The sequence below is a fragment of the Perognathus longimembris genome, chromosome 6 (assembly GCF_023159225.1).
Source record: "Perognathus longimembris pacificus isolate PPM17 chromosome 6, ASM2315922v1, whole genome shotgun sequence".
Lineage (NCBI taxonomy): Eukaryota > Metazoa > Chordata > Mammalia > Rodentia > Heteromyidae > Perognathus > Perognathus longimembris.
This window is the reverse complement of record NC_063166.1, coordinates 52,096,026-52,113,709: the sequence shown is the minus strand read 5'-3', so window position 1 is coordinate 52,113,709 and position 17,684 is coordinate 52,096,026. Positions and strand designations below refer to the sequence as shown.

General features: G+C 41.0%; 1 protein-coding gene across 1 annotated transcript in view; it reads left to right on the top strand.

The window, feature by feature from the left end:
• Slc24a3 (solute carrier family 24 member 3) overlaps positions 1 to 17,684 on the top strand; it is a 485,462-nt gene that overhangs the window by 350,479 nt on the left and 117,299 nt on the right. Inside the window, exon 4 of the mRNA XM_048348728.1 lies at positions 15,015 to 15,089. Coding sequence (XP_048204685.1) covers positions 15,015 to 15,089 — 75 coding nt within the window. The remainder of the gene's footprint in view (positions 1 to 15,014; positions 15,090 to 17,684) is intronic.

The following is a 17,684-nucleotide window of genomic DNA, read 5'->3' as shown; positions in this document are numbered from 1 at the left end:
ACATTCTTTTAAAGCTCTTTTGACTGTTAGCACCAGTCAACAATATCTACCATTAGATCTACAATCAAAGGCATCATTCCCTGTTTGGCACAACATTATTGTGAAGACATAACTAAAAAGAGACCTTTAATATCCAATGGTAATGTTTTTCTTGTTAGCTGATACCAGTAGTCTCAATGTTCCCACTTGACCAGATCCTAGTGACACTGGCATTCCCTACAGGAGCCATGTTATCCATTCTTGTTTTATTCAATTAGTAGATTTTGTTTTCTTCAAAACTATTCCCTTACTGGTTTGTAAAAAGATAGGAAATATAAGTAATAGGATCTAATAAGTGAATTTTCCCATCTGAGTCACTTAACTATTGAAATTATCTGTGTGAAGGGTTTGTGGGAGGAGAGAAGGGTGGTGTTCAGAGATTGTCTTACAAACCAGTAGACAAGTCATAGTCAGATATTTTCTTCTCTCTATGATCATATCATGCACTGTAGTAGCAAGTCCTACATTCCTGAGGTATTTCCACTGGCTTTTCCTTGCTTGGATGTCTGAACCAATGTTTCTGTGGTTATGTAGATAAGAGAAAATCTTATCATGACAAAAAATAAGATAGTTTCTTAAATGCAAAAGTCCAGACTTTCTTGGATCAAACACCAATTGGCCATGGTTCTGTCTTCTGTGCTGGGGAAATGTCCCACAGATGTGGAGCAGATGGGCCTAGATTTAGATACCATCTGCTTTCAGTTGCAATTAACATTGGATCCAGGGGTGGGTTGTATTTTACCATCGAGTTGGCCATCCCATTGACCACTGGGGAATCCTAATATCATGTGCTTTTTGGAACATGAAACTTGGGTTGGATTTCCTTGGTTGGGCAACAACCTCTTAAAGACAAAGGAAGAAAAAGAAACCAAGATCCTTGAGAAACCACTCCCTTGTGCCTGCTTCAATGGAAGTGACCTCCATGTAGAGGAAAAAGATGGGCCAATCTCTTTTTCTGATTATGGAAAGAAGAGAGTAAGAATGCTTTCCTCAGTCCATTTCTATAGAGTTGCACCCCTCTGTGCTTTTCTATTTTATTAAAATAGTAGTGATCCCTCCAGCAATATCCTAGAACTTATTAAATATTGACAACATTGCTGCTGTCATTTCCCCCATTTTATAGACAAGGAAAACCAAAGCCGCCATGCTGTTTAAATACTTAACCTCAAAGCTGAGATACAGACTCAGATAGAATCAGATAGATTCTTGCTTCATGATGGTGGTATCCTCATTGCCTCCATGACTGACTTATCCTTGAAAAGAGCATCAGTAATCACCTAGGGAATTTCTTCTCTCCTATTTTGTAAGGTGCAAAAGAGGACTACAAAAACTGGAAGATATCACTGTCTTCTAGTCCCTTTATAACCTCGAGGGATTTTTCCTTGTGCATGCCTTTAGATGGTCTCCTGGGTACTTATTTGTAACTTTGCTTCTTGCTTTTTCAGACTTCTGGGGTAGGTAACTGGATGGATGATTAAATTTTAGCTTGCAGCCACAGTTCCTAATGTTGTTAGTGTCAGCATCTACAAACTGCATCAAGCGTAGGTCCTTCTCATTAATGATGAGAACATCTCACATTTTTCCTCTGACAACAGAGAGGTTTTGAGTATTGCACTCTACTTAGAACATCTTTTCCTTGAACCCTGATTGCTTTTCTAAGGGTACACCACAAGTGAACAGATTGCAAGAAGGGCAGATTAAAACTACAAGTCATTTGTACTGTGTTACCAATTTCCCCAGACTACCCCTCAATTGAAACCAGCCTACAACAGCCAGAGCAAAGGAGTCTATGTGCCCAGCAAAGCTAATTGTCTGACAAAAGAGATTTTGAATCTTTTAGTTTAAAAAATCCATAGTAGTCATCAGATAATTTTAATGGATTGTCATTGAAGTGTGAGGTGGAAGCGCTATAGTCAGAAGCTTTGGTATGGCTTAGCTAGCTCTACTAGTTCTTAAGCAATAAAATAGAAGTCAGAATTTAAATCCCACTTGAGCCTGCTGGCTTTGTTCATTTACACACAACCTCAAACTGGTTCTCTGCCCACAATGATCCAGTTTGTGGGCCCTTTACATTCATTGCAGGAAGGATCCAGTTAGAAGCCCTAAGGTGACTCATTGGAGCCCATCACCACTACCACAAAAATCTCCTTATACTCCAAGAGCACATGTTTTGGGATTGGGTTAGTTCTGCCAGTCGAGTAATTAGGTTACGGTCCCTACTTAAGAAGGTTGTTGTGGCTTCCAGCTGTGTTGCCAAAGGTAGATTCAGTGTGTGAGTCTATCTACTCATTGCGGTAATTAACTGGAAAGATGATGCCACCTACTTTGAACTTCCATACAACACAATCCTTTTACCACTGAAGATAAATAACTGACCCTTTGAACCTGAAGTAAATAACTACCTAAAGTAGGTATAGGAAATATCTCGCTCTTTTCTCTCACCTCCCTATTTCTATCACATGCATTTGGTCAGTGATCACATCATTCCATCTAGCTAGTTTTCAATCTGAATAGTACATAGTATTTTCCAATGTCCAATAAAACATAGTTTTCCACCTAAATGTTAAATATCAAAACTTTGAATTTATCCACAAGAAGTTCTCAACTTTAGAAAACTACAAAGAAGCTTGAAAGACAGTAATAAATACAGAATGATGGGAAATGTTCTTCAGAATATTGACTATATTTGTACCAGTGAAAATGAATTACTAAATGCCTTTATTTTTGTATATACTCTCATTAATAGATGATTAACTTTGCTACCCATCCTTCACTGAATACATGTTGAAAAAATAAAAATATATAAAGAGGGGGAGGAAAGGTGGAAGAAAAATGAGGGAGGGGGTAACAAGTATAACAAGAAATGTACTCACTACCTTACATGTGTAACTATAACCCCTCTGTACATCACCTTGACAATACAATTAAATTTAATAATAAAAAAGAAAAAAGTAAAGTGTGTGTGTGTGTGTGTATGTGTGTGTGAAGAGGCACCATATTGCCAACCTGTCTTAAGTCCTTGGGTCTCAGGCCAATTCTGGTTTTGGTTGCTCAGCTTTGATTGGCCTGCAGTTCCACTGTTTGATGTTTGTTATCTGACTGCCTTCAGTCTCTAGTTACCAAGATCATGTTTGTAGAGAGAATGGGGGTGGGGGGAACAAGAAGGCAAGAATGTAAGTATCTTGGTATCTTTAACCAGCCTGCTATCTTTCAAATGAGCCATGTAGTGTAAAAGTTTAGTGGCAGGTCTAGCAAGAATATTACTTCCATACTATGGCCTTCCATGGAAAGACTCAGCTCAAGTTATTAATAAAATCCTTATTAAGAAATTGCCCCAGCCAAGTCTGTGAATACTGTATATGTTCTTGATACATTGTATATTGCATATATGTCAACCTGACCTAGACAAGGGATAGAAAAACAGGTTGTAAGATATCATAAGAAATGTACACACTGCCCTACTATGTAACTGCACCCTCTTTGCACAACACCTTGTAAAAAAATTTATGTCCAATTAATAAAAAAAAATAAAAAAAAAAAAAGAAATTGCCCCAGGACTGGCACCAAAAAAAAAGAAATTGGGGCTGGGAATATGGCCTAGTGGCAAGAGTGCTTGCCTCGTATACATGAAGCCCTGAGTTCGATTCCCCAGCACCACATATATGGAAAATGGCCAGAAGTGGCCCTGTGGCTCAGTGGTAGAGTGCTAGCCTTGAGCAAAAACGAAGCCAGGGACAGCGCTCAGGCTCTGAGTTCAAGGCCCAGGACTGGCAAAAAAAAAAAAAAAAATGAAATTGGTCTTTTAGGGCCAGGAATATGGCCTAGTGGTAGAGTGCTTGCCTAACATGCATGAAGCACTGGGTTTGATTCCTCAGTACCACATAACAGAAAAAGCTGGAAGTGGCGCTGTGGCTCAAGTGGTAGAGTGCTACTCTTGAGCAAAAGAAGGTCAGGGACAGTGTGCAGGCCCTGAGTTTAAGTTCCAAGGCTGGCCAAAACAAAACAAAACAAGAAATTGGTCTTCTAGCCTTAAAATGAAGCATTCCACTGTCCTGCAGAGTGTCAGGCATTCTAGGCCTGAGGGTACAGAAATGTTTGAAAGTATCCTAAACCTTCACACTTTTCATTTTTATGAACTGTAGGCCTGAGGTGAGTAATTCCTCAGTGTGAGGCCCTTCTGTAGTAAGGAAGTTGATTCATCTTTGCTAGAATGATCTAGAAAGGTGTTGGAATGAAGGAGTAAATAAGGACTCATATATTTGTGGCTATGTTGTGAGTTAGATCTAAAATGTCTTCATATCTCACTCCTCGTCTTCCCCTTTGAAGGACTGCTTCTTCCCTCTGTTCCACCCTCTTCTTTCTTTTCTTCCTCAAGCTTCCTAGTGGTCTTTTCAGCTATATCACTTCTCCAGTCTTCTTTTCTTTCTTTCTTTCTTTCTTTCTTTCTTTCTTTCTTTCTTTCTTTCTTTCTTTCTTTCTTTCTTTCTTTCTTTCTTTCTTTCTTTCTTTCTTTCTCTGCACTAAAAAATCAGCCACGAAAGGCCTCTTCCAAGGCTCCTTTCCTCTAGTTTCCAGCTCAACCAACAGAAGACAGCCAGGAGAGGGGCAGGTGGTAGGAGAAAGGACGGGTGTTTCACTTGACCCTGCTACTCCAGGATTTCACATCAGCTGCCTCCTTTCTTCTTCTGTGATTACCCACCTGTTCGGCAACCCTTCCCCACACTCACCCAGCTGTAACAACTCTTCCCACTCCTCATGTTGGAAAAAAGTAACTGCTCTCCACCAGGGTGAGATTCCAGGTGTACGAACAGTCATTGTTGCTTTCCCACACCTTGACTGTGCTGCTGGAAACAAGCCCTTTCTTAACAAGTCTTCAGTTTAAAATGTCTTTACTCAAACTTCATTGAGCTGGCTTTTGTTTCCTGCTGGACCTAGTCAGACACCCCTAGCTCTTCTCTTCCACTGTTCTAAACTTGACCCCTTCAAGGTGTCCTGTTTAGTTTTTTTTGTTTTTTGTTTTTTTTTGGCCAGTCCTGGGCCTTGGACTCAGGGCCTGAGCACTGTCCCTGGCTTCTTCCCGCTCAAGGCTAGCACTCCGCCACTTGAGCCACAGCGCCGCTTCTGGCCGTTTTCTGTATATGTGGTGCTGGGGAATCGAACCTAGGGCCTCGTGTATCCGAGGCAGGCATTCTTGCCACTAGGCTATATCCCCAGCCCCTCCTGTTTAGTTTTTGCAGTAGAACTTACTTGTATTTACTAGACACACAAGAGTCCTTCTTAGTGTGTTCCCTTGGACCACTGGCATCAGAACCACCTTGTTTGGGGTTGGAAATGTAGCTCCCTGGGCCCCAGGCCTAACCTGTGAATTTAATCTTCTAGAAGTGGTGCTTGGAGTCTCTCATGTTTGTGCATTTTCCAGTACACTGATGAACATTAAGTGATGTGGTGATATAGTAGTAGGTGTAATCTTTTGTTAGGAAATTAGAAGATCTAGCATCAAGTCTTAACATTTCCTATTTGTGAAGTAGTGATGGTTGTAAGTAATACTTCAAGGTTCCTGCTACTTCCAAAGAGTGATATAAAATATCTTTGATATCCATTGAAGATATAGTCCTGAATCTTACGAATACCATTATTTACTTGTTGCTCATATTTATAGAAGAAGGAAATGCTGAATTCCAATTCAAAGTTAGTGAGAAAAATTGCACAGCATGGTAGATAGCACTAACAATGATGCATTGTGTATCTCAATATAGTTAGAAGAGAAGATTTTGAATACATTCACCATAAAGAACTGATGAAAGTTAAAGATGACGAATGTGTGAATTATCCTGCCTGATCATTACCCAATGAATCAAAAAGTCACATTGGGAGTTGAGATGTAGATCAGTATTTGCATAGCATGTGACAGATTGGAGTTCAATCCCCAGCACAACAACAACAAAAAAGGACAAAGGATGAACAAATGTAACAGTAGTGGTCACTAGACTAGTTTAAAATGAACTATACAACTTGTGGGTGGGGATGGGAGGGAAAAACTGAGAGAGACCGAGGGAAGGGGTGGCACTGCCCCTAAAGAAATGTACTCATTACCTGACTTATGTAGCTCTAACCCCTCTGTACATCACCTTTATAATAATGATAAAAATTATTCTTAAAATCACATTTTATCTCATAAAGAAGCACAAATATTGTGTCAATCAATAAAATAAAAGTGGGCTGGGAACATGGCCTAGTGATAGAGTGCTTGCCTTGTATACATGAAGCCCTGGGTTTGATTCCTCAGCACCACATATATAGAAAAATCCAGAAGTGGTGCTGTGGCTCCATTGGTAGAATGCTAGCCTTGAACAAAAAGAACCCAGGGGCAGTCCTCAGGCCCTGAATTCAAGCCCCAGGACTGGCAATAAATTAATTAATTAAAATAAAAGTAACCAATGTTAAGAGTAGTTAACAAGACCAGTGACTTATTCTCATCCAAATCAACAAACTCTGCAAATCTTTATAAATGCCCCTTGAGTTTAGGGGCATATGGGTCCAGATTACAAACTTCCATCTAAAAGTAATCTCCCCAGAAAAGCCTTTGAAATCTGATAGGGGTGTTAGGAATAGATTTAATTCCAATAGAAGACAGGCTATCCTCCTTCTGAGTCCTGGTGGTCAGAATTCTGACTCAAGGTCACCTTGGTTCAAACCTGGCCTATGCAAGGTTCATGAAGTTCCCTGGGCCTCAGATCACAACTGTGAAGCTAAATGACACCTTGCATCCCCACCTGCAGGTTAGGAGTCAGAGGGGGAGAGGTGTACCTGACCCACATGCAGCACCTACATCAGCATCAGCACCAGTCCAGCTGTGCACTCTGACTCCTGACCTTGTTTCAGTGGTTATCAATGGGACATGGCAGTGGATACTGGGGACTGTGACAGCAGGGAAAAATAAATGACTTCCACAAAGACACAGGAGCTGGTAGTTCAGCGAGTGGACAGTGTGCACGAGGCCTGGGAAGTAAGAAGAGAAGAGAAAGGAAAAGAAACAGAAGGAAGTTGAAGAATACAAGGGGGTTTCTGAAGGTTCTTTCTTTGCTGACATACTTCTGCAGAGATTGCAGATCCCTTCTTTGTAAGGCTCTAAAACAATGGCTCCCACTGGGGTGACCTCCAAGAACACTGAAAAGCAGTGGCCACAACTGGACATATATTTATTTATATGCTGGGTATTGAACCAATGGCCTTGTGCTTTCTGAGCAAGTACTCTGCCACTGAGCTACCCCCCACATCTGGGCATCATGAAACTCCATTAGGATAAAATAATTTTAGGATTTGTGCTAATGGCACAACTTCATTAACATACACTTTTTTGATTTAGAGTTTGAGTTTGACTGCTACTGGGGCCAAAGACATTGTCAACTGACTTAATTGGGGTGGAACTCAGGAGAGGGTCCCTGAGCTTTAGAAAGACAGTTATCGATGAGAACGGCACATCTTACATCTTAATTTCTAATTGTATTTCATTCCCCCTCCACAATCTTCTTTAACTCATGTCACTCGTGTTTTAATTTGGGTTCTCACAGAAGCAGACCAGAGAAAAGGACTTGAATGCAAGGGGTTTTCAGTGATGCCTAGAGAGGAATAGGGAGCAGGACAGAGACAGGAAGGGTGCAAATAAAAGGCTCGTGCACAGCATGCAGCCATCTAGGCATGTGGAACTTCATTTGCTGGAGAACTTGGAGGAAGACTAATTATCCCAACTAGAGCACAAGGGGGCTGGGCACTGTTCCCCCAACTCCTTTTGCTCACTCCTATTGGTTGAGGACTCTACAGAGTTATGTCTCACCAGTTCTTGATCTGAAAGTCTTCAGAGAAACAGAGGCAGATTCTTCCACTGGATAATCCATGGATTCTAAATTAGTAAAGCCTAAGGAACATGCTAGGCATCAGCTACATTCCTCTTCCTTTCAGCTTCCCTCCTCCAATGTTCCTGTTCAGAAAGCTTTCTTTGGGCTGTGAAGCTAAGCTTGACCTTCTGGTAACTAGAGTAGCTGAGCATTTCCAGAAGAATGATATCCACAGAGGTAACAAAACCCAAGAACACACATGCATTGATTTCTGCTTTGGTCTTGTGGGCTATGATATATAAGAGCCTGGAATGAGAGGAAGTGTGTTTGAAAAAATAATAATAATTTTCTTTTTCTCAGTCGAATCATATGATCACTTGAAACTATGAAACAGAGAAGGAAAAAGAAGATCTCTCTATTTTTTTTAATAATTCAAACCATATTCCTTGAAAGATTCCAAACAATTGCATCCAAGCCAGAGTTTTATAGACCTTCCCTAGGAAATGCTCCTCCTGCTATACCTTCATTGAAATTAAAGACAGAGACAGGAGTGCAGATGATGTAGTAAAAAGAAATTATCTGTGAAAACTGCTGACTGTAGATGACCCATAAAACAGCAGGTTAACGTGAGGCTGCTCAAATACATTTGCCCTCACAATTCAGAAGCACTTACGTCTTAACGACATTTCAGCTAGAGCCTGTTCACCTTCATTAAGTCACAGGCCACAATGATTTCTTGTTACCCTACATATTTTGTATGTTAAGCACTGTCACCAAAGTTCTCCAGTTTTATTTGTCACAATCAACCTTTGAAATTACCTAATGAGAACTATTGCATCATTTATCTTACAACATCCCTATTCAGTTGCCACTTCTGTGAAGCTTTCTCTGATGTCTTCTCTGGCCTCTTTCACTACCCCTACCCAGTAGAATTTCCTCTGTGCTCCATATCTGTAAGGGGCTCATGGCTTCAAGCATCTAAACTTCGACTATTGGTGACTAAAGCAAATAAGGGATTCCTTCTCTCATATAATAAGAAGCACGGTGGATTTTAGACATTAGTTCAAATGGAGACTGGTGTCCTTGAATACTGGCCACTCAGTATGCTGGTGTCTGTTCTTATGCTTTCTGCCTCACTCATTCATGGTCATATAGTGGCTTCTGCTATTTCAAATATCAAATCAAAGTTCAAGGCAGAAAGGATATTTGAGTTGGATCTATGTCTTATTCCCATTGGCCAGATGGTATCACATGGCCATGACTAGTTCGAGGGAGGCTAGAAAAGCTAAAGATAATGTTAATCAGAGCAGCACTGGAATTGTGTTCACAAGATAAATGTGAATGGCCAATGGACAGGTAACTAAGCTGTCTATCTTAGGATCTTCACAGGTGCTCTCCTAGGTGGAGCTACTTACCTTGGGTATTCCTGACTATAACTGAAGTCTTTCTTTACCCCAGAACAGTGACTTTTTTTTTTTTTTGCCCAGTCCTGGGCCTTGGACTCAGGGCCTGAGCACCATCCCTGGCTTCTTCCTGCTCAAGGCTAGCACTCTGCCACCTGAGCCACAGTGCCCCTTCTGGCCGTTTTCCATATATATGTGGTGCTGGGGAATCCAACCAAGAGCTTCATGTGTAGGAGGCAAGCACTCTTGCCACTAGGCCATATTCCCAGCCCGACTTTTTAATTCTTAGGACTCTTCCCACCAACCAGTGCATCTGGTTTTGAGTTGGAACTCCTATTATTTTTTATTTTATTTTTTTGTGCCAGTCATGGGACTTGAATTCTGAGCCTGGGCACTGTCCCTGAGCTCCTTTTGCACTCTAACACTTGACCCATGACGCCTCTTCTGGCTTTTTCTGAGTAGTTTGTTGGAGATATGAGTCTTGTAGACTTTTTCTGCCTAGCTGGCTTTAAACCATGATCCTCAGATCTCAGCCTCCTGAATAGCTAGGGATCACAAGCTTGAGCCACCACTGCCCAGCTGGTGAATAAATAAATAAATAAATCATTCATAATCCCAAAGCTGTGACTTCCTTAGAAGAGCATCATTTTTTTCTTTGAATTGTGTATACTTTATGCATATAAATATTATTTCTGCAGAGAGGAGAGTCTGTGGTCTTAGCTGCCCTGGAAGTTCTGTTCCATCATCTTGTCTCGTAGGAATTTTTTAAGTCTGCTCTCCTGGAAGTTACTCATTTTCACTACAGTTGTCGTCTTATCTTGGCTCTGTCTATTACCTGTACATCAAAGGATATAGTCAACATATTGCCACAACAGTGCTATGCAGCACACGGCTTTACAACCTCAGTGACTTAAAACAGTAAATCATTATTTGATTGGAACTTGAACTGGACTTGGCCTAGGTTAGAGAATTAGCTGAATGCTTCTCACTTCATCTGCTTGATTGCTTTGGCAGGAACAACTTGGGTGACTCAGATCTGCTTCTCAAGTCTTTTTTTTTTTTTTCCTTTTGCTGACAGGCTAGCTTAGGCATATCCCCATGACATTGTTATAACAATAATTACTATGTGTGAAGTGTGGTGCTCTGCTCTGTTCAAGCCTCTTTGCCCATTCATTTCCATGTTCTGCCCACAACAGCCTTGTAAGTTCATGAGAGAGCACACTGATTCACCTCATGTTAAGGAATAAATGAATTGAGAAGCGTCACTCAAGGTCATACAGTTCAGAAGTGTCAAGCCAGGACTTGCTCTGAGATCCTGCACCTATTCTGGGCTTCCCCCAAGGCTCCAGGCTACAACTCTTTCAGGAGCTGTTTGTGCCCAGCCCAGATACTCTGTGAATAGTATGATGGGATCCACTAACCTCATATATGCCAGCCTGATCAAGGACAGCGTGGATACAGATGAGTGAAACCCATAACTGTTGTCCTTTGAGAGATATGACACAGCAGGCTTCACATGATCAATGCCAAGTTCAAATTCCCACACAGGGGGCTTTGGTCATTTTTATGAAAGAGACGGTCCAGTGGTTATGAGACTTGAAATAAAGCTCCAGAACACTTTCTTGCTTGTTTGTTCATTCACTTGTTCATTTGTTCCTCCCTCCCTCTTTCCCTCCCTTCCTACCTCCATCCCTCCCTCCCTCCTTCTCTCTCTCTCTCTCTCTCTCTCTCTCTCTCTCTCTCTCTCTCTCTCTCTCTCTCTCTCTGGGCCTGGGCATTGTCCCCCTGGGCACTGTCCCTGAGCCACTTTGTGCTCAATGCTAGCACTCTACCACTTTAGCCACAGTACCCCTTGCAGTTTTTGAATGGTTAGTTGGACGTAAGTGTTTGTGGACTTTCCTGCCATGGCTGGCTTTGAACTGCAATCTGCTGATCTCAGCCTCCTGAGTAGTTAAGATTACAGGTATGAGCCGCAGACACCCAGCTCAAAAGACTTTTTTCTATACCTGCATTACCCATGGTTTCCTGAGAAGATCCTTCGTGGGCTTTATTGTTTTGGTTGCTGTAGCTGGGTTTCAGGGCTTGGACTCCAGGGCATACTGTAACACCTTTTGGGTACCCAAGGTTTGGGGCCAGTTCAAACATGTCTTTATATTTTTTATTAGCATACATCAAGGGGTTTTCAGTGGTGATAATTAAGTGAGATATTCCTTGCAAAGTACCAAGAACATGGAGTTTCTCACAACAAACAGTAGCAAATAGTAAATGTAATATCATTATCTATGCTATTATTACAGCCATCTGAAATATAGGGAGAGCCAAATGAATTTGAAACTGCCTTACTCTTCTTTAAAAAAAAAATACTTGTTCCAATTGTACTACTGGTAGGCCCTTTACATCCTAAACTTGAATTCTGTACCTTTATTTGCTCCTCTGTTCTATTTACTTGTATGCATGGTTTTTGTTTGCGTGCTTATTTTTCTAAGGAGAACCTGTTTTCCAGTGAATAATATGGGAGAGTGAGGGTTTGATAACCACAGAGGCAAGCCTGCTCTCAGATGCCAGGGACATCCCTTCCACTGGCAGGGAGCCCTACTGCCTTGCAGGCCTCTCAAAGAGTCCCCAGAGGTGATTTGTCTCATAGGGTGTCTCTGGTTGACAGCAGGCTTCCCTGCCTCGCCCTGCCTTGTGCATACAAACTAATGTGGCTTTCTGTAGGCATCACCCTGAAAAGCACCGAGAGCTCAGCAGATTTCAGCCAATTTTTACTTATTTCTCATTCCAGTGCAAGCACTGATATTATAGTGTGTTAGATGGTCCCTTTTGCCTTGAAACAAGATCAATACTTAATATGGGAACATGGTCCGGGTGAGATGGTTTATGGACTTCTAAGCAGTGTTGGCTGCTTCAGTGAGTTGAATATGTCAGTGATGGACAGCTTATTTAGATCTTAGTTAATCCACAGATGTGCAGTTCAGTGTTTCAATTACTGAATTTGGATGTCCTTTCAAGGATAATGTTAAGACCCGCACATTACTGGATCAGCCAAGTCATATAGCAAAAGAGGGTTTGAGTCCATTACAATTTGGATACGAATTTTCTGGCTTATCCACCAGACTATAAAACACAGCATTAATTATTGTTAAATTTAAATCTTCTAACAACACAGAGAAATAATTGTATACAAATTATAAATATGTCAATCAGTAAAAAGTTGGATAACAAATGTACTCACTGCCTTACATATGAAACTGTAACCCCTCTGTACATCACTTTGACAATAAAGAAATGAAAAAATTTAAATTGATAAAGAAGATTTTTTAAAAAGTTATTCTCTGTATGTCCATCTTACCAGCTCCTCAGATTAAATAGAGTTTTTAACCCCTAAAATCTCAAACCACCCACAAAGAAAATAACACAAAAAGACAAGCTCGGGGTAGAAAGTTAGAAATTATGAATAATGAGTATTCAAAATACTTAGATTCACACCAACCAAGTGAGAGAACATGGCTATAATTTTGATAAGTGGCTTTAAAACTCTATATGCACATATGCCTAGAGACAGAACATATACTTAGATAATTTAACAAAAGAAATCCATGAAATATTTTAACACTTTGTCCTTAGCAATGTACTATGAATGTATTTTCTTATGAAAATGTGGCTTTTCCTAAACCCCTTTAATATTGTTACATTGGATAACGAATCATAGTTTATAAAACTCATCCCTATGGTATATTTTATTGACTTCTGATAATTTGACATAGCAGCTTGTAAATAAATATATCTTTGTGCATTTGTCTGGTATTTCCCAGAATCACTCCCAGATCAAGTGTTAGACTATACTTTAGAATCTTACAATCTGGCAGAAAAGACAAAATATCTACATGTGTGTTTGTGTGTCAGTGTGTGTGCATGTGTGTGTTATGTGCACATGAGGGCACGTGTGTACATACAGAGGACTAAAAATGGGACTGAATTAGTTCAGTAGTCAAAGGCTTGAGATCATTTTATACTTAGGTTGTTACAGAAGGCTTTGTGAAAGACAGCTGTGACAGAAACTCAACCCAAAACAGCCTAAGGCTTATGAAATTAGAAAATTTACTTGTTTTCAGATTGAGCTGGGTTTGGTGTTCACATTATATCACTAAGTGTGTGTATGGGTGTATGTATGTGTGTATGTGCAATATTCTCAGGCAAGCTCTTTTTATAGGACAGCTGCCTACAACAGCTCTAAGCCTGAGAGAAGTGTTTAAATCTTAAAGGGAAAGAGACTCTCTCTCCTATCTTCTCTATTAATCTCTGCATAGGCCCATTATCAGACTTTGCATTCTCCTACCACTGTATGACAGAGTAAATTCTGGTAGCTAGCCTGAGTCATATTTTTGTGTCTTATGGTAAAGAACAGGGGTGGGATGATCAAGTACCCCAAGTTGTGGAGCCATCCTGTTCTCAACAGGAAAAGATGCTGAGATTCATGTGAATCACGAATCAACTAGCAAGGATGTTGAAAACTGAACCATTGTAGAGCTTTGGACTGCAAGTAATTGGGAAACTCCAGGTCAAAGTGGCCTCGGCAATGCTTGTGGTATTTCAGAGTCCAGAGGCAGAGTAGACTCTAGTGCCATTATGGTAAATGGCTCAGTGATGTCATTAAGGATTCAAGTGCTTTCCAACTCAGGGTTAACTTCATCCCAAGTCAAACTTCCTCCAGTGGCTGATGGGACCCCCCAAGTTTCCTGTCCAAAATTAGCAACAGAGAGTGAGGAATGGCTCCCTTTGCCAATGTTGACTAAAAATAAAACAAACACCTTTACTGCTATCCCACTAAGAGCACAAGCTCATCTCTAAAACTAATATCCATTGACAATAAGAATACTTCACACAGACTTACCCCACCTCTATGTACAACTACAGAAAAATGTAGAGTCACCTTCCACGTAGGACATTGAGAATATTTGGGTAGGGGGTGGTAAGTGAGGTTCCCTTAAAAAGAAGTGGGAATATGTTAGGTGGTCAGCCAACACTAGAATCCAAATGATTTTTCATTTCTTATGGAAGAAACATGGGGTTGGATAAGGTGAGGTAATTTCTGTCTAGAATGTAGAATCCTAGGAGCTACCCTGGTCACAGTTGACCCAGATGTAAAAGCAAGTTTTGCAAAGTCAGCCCTGCAGGGACCAGGATAATAAGCAAGCTCAGTTTGGAAACGTTAGGCTTATTTATTCCTTCATTCCAGACCACCTATTATGCACCAATCCTGCACTGACTTCTGGTAATATGGCAATAATTATAAGATAAATTCAATGTCCTTGTAAATTTCTCATGGGAGAAAAGTTTAACAGATAAATTAACCTAATATATAATATATGTTCTAATGAGGGGGAAGATGAAAAGGGGTAAGTGGGCTGTTGGGTTGACATTTGGGGGAGAAACTGAAGGGAACGTGGGATTGGCCATTAAAATACTGAGAAGCATTTGGGTACAGCAAGTACAAGAATCCTGAAGCAGGTATCCCTGACATTATTGGGAGAAAGAGGATGAGGAGCAGTGAGGTAGAAAGGAAGCTGAGGCCCAATCATATCAGGTCTTGTAGGCATTGCAAAGCCTTTCTACTTCCTCTGAGTGTGAGGGTAAATTCATGAGAACAAAGAACATGAATGAAGCAGAGGCTGACCAGACCCTCAAACCCTTGGCACGGCCTGACCTTGCCTCTGTCTTTTCTCCTCTCTTCCAGGCTATGTACATGTTCTACGCACTTGCCATAGTATGCGATGACTTCTTTGTCCCCTCGTTGGAGAAGATCTGTGAGGTATGTTCCTTGATTCTCCTTGTGCTGGGTGAGCCCTGGGATAAGTCCTGTGCTATGGTTGTATTCCAGCCGCCTCTGAAGTCCTGGTAAGATTTAGATGACAGACAGTTGTATGCCTGAGAGAGAAGGATAATATTAACAGAAAAGCATTCTGTGACATCAGTGGATCATCAGACTTTTAACCAGCCAGCCTTTCCTGCTGCATTTAGCCATAATTGGTGCTAGAATTGTCCCTGGGTGTCCCTAGGAGATTGCTTCCAGGATACCTAGGGAATACCGTAACCTATGGCTGCTCAATTCCCTTTCAGAAAATGGAGTCATATTTGCATACACTCCATATATCACTTATGTACTATAAACCATCTCTAGATTATTTGTAATATCAATTACTATGTATATGCTGTTACAGATAGCTGCCATACTGTGTTGTTTATGGAATAATGACAAGACAAAATTTGGGGCATGTTTAGTACAGACACAGTTTTACCCAGTGTTTATCAGCCATTGTTGGTTGAATTTGCTGAGTAAAGCCCTCAGATAGAAAGGTCCGCCTGTACTGTGTTGTGCTGCCCCACTTTCTTTTCCTCTTTTAGATCTTGCTATTTCCATGCCCTTTCACTTCCTCCATCTTCCCTTCCTCCATTTCCTTTGGCTCTCTTAACCCTCTCAGGGTAAGAACCCTGTGACACCACACACTGCCTTCAAGACTCCTCTCTATATATGTTACAGTCAGAGTTCATGGGGAAACCCAGAAGGCACTAAGGTAAAAGAATTGGGCACAGAGATCCAGGAAAGTGTCCCTATCACAGATCATCACAGTGAACACTAAGCCGAAGAGCATGTTGAGCATGTTGAGTCTCATTCATCAAAACATATTACCCTATCTAAGAACTCTCACTCTCTTGCCTCTTTCATCTCACTGTCTGTTCTGAGATGTATTTTAATTTATCTTCAAGATTTAAATTTATGATTCATTTATTGTTCATTCAGCATCCTAGCTAGCAGAGAACATGTCTCCCAGACAGAGCTCCCATCTGGATCTCTAGTTTTATTTTGTCAATGATCCCCAAATTTTGGAGCACCTTCCTTTTCCTTCCTCCTCCCTTCAGCATCTGGTTCAGTACATCTTAGGGAACAATGAGGACAGTGGCTAGAATTTATATTTCTAGTAAGTTCCCAGGTGATGTCAAGGATTCTGACCTGGAAACCACTGTTGGAGAATCACTAACTTAAGCCATTTCTTCTCCATTCTAGAAGTTTGTTTTTGTTTGTTTTGGCACTTATAAATAATCATTCCACAATAATCTACTGATCCCTGCCCCCACACAGTCCCCCTTTTACATTCAGGTCCCATTATTATTATTTTGATTCTCTCCCTCACCCTCATTATCACCATCCTCATCATCATCGTTTATGTCAAAATTCCACAAATGAATAAAAACATGGGATGTTTGGCTTTTTTTAACTTAGCTCACTCGGCATGATAAACTTTAATCCCATCTATTTTCTTACAAACAACATAACTTCAATTTTTATGGCTGAGTACACCATGGTACTAGATACCTATACATACATACATATATGTATTATATATACACCATATTTTCTTTAGCCATTCATTGGTTGTTGGATACCTTGGTTGGTTCCACAGCTGGCTATTGTGAATAGACTTGTAGGAACAGAGAAGCCAGAGCCTGGAGACTTTGAGCACACTTGCACTGGATCACCCAGCTAATTAGAGGAGGAGTATGATCTGAACAAGTCAGCCTGAGCTCCACCAGCCATCCATGCTTCTCCGCCACTCTGCTCCACAGAGTCATCTCTGTGGAGCTTGTTCTTGGGCTGTCCCTAACACTGCCTGTTGATATGATACTGTGGTTACTTGAGGACAAAAGCAGGGCAAGGCAGAAAGCTCAAAAGGAAGTTGTTTTCAGCTTTTGTGAATGATGATTTGGGAAAGAAAGCTATGTTATTCAACAAATCATAGCTAGGGATAGATTCAATTTCCAATCCTTTAAAGTCATTTACAAAAGCAAGGTTGGTGGGAAGCAAGTGAAGGAAAAGGAAAGAAGAGGATCAATGTGATGGTGATCCTGAAAGCACATGCCAGGCCTTGGGGTTATCAAAGTCGCTGCTCCACACCACCCACTTCACCTGCCCCGAACTCCAACTAAACAAGGAGGGTTCATGGTGAGACGTGCAAAGATGTCTAGCACATTGAGAAATCCTAGGTCCAGGGTGAACAGAGGCAAAGGAGAGAGATAGGGAGAGGACACTGAAGAAAAACCAACAAAGGCTCAGCACAGGTGAAACCACAGCATTCCTGAGGACCATTCCTGACACAGAAGCAGAAGCTTATGGACCAAAGATAAAGTCAAATGGGAAAGGCAGGAAAGCTTTGAGATCATGATGAAGTTTCCAGGGCAGCAGTAGATCTTCCCAAGCAGTAAATACTAAGCTAGGCTCTGCTCAGGCCTAGCTCTGTACCAAAGGCTGGGGAAGATGCTAGACAAAATACAGGATAATTTGTCCCATCCAAAAGTTGGCAGGATCCAGAACGATACAGTTGGTTCTTTATATGGTGTCTTATATCTT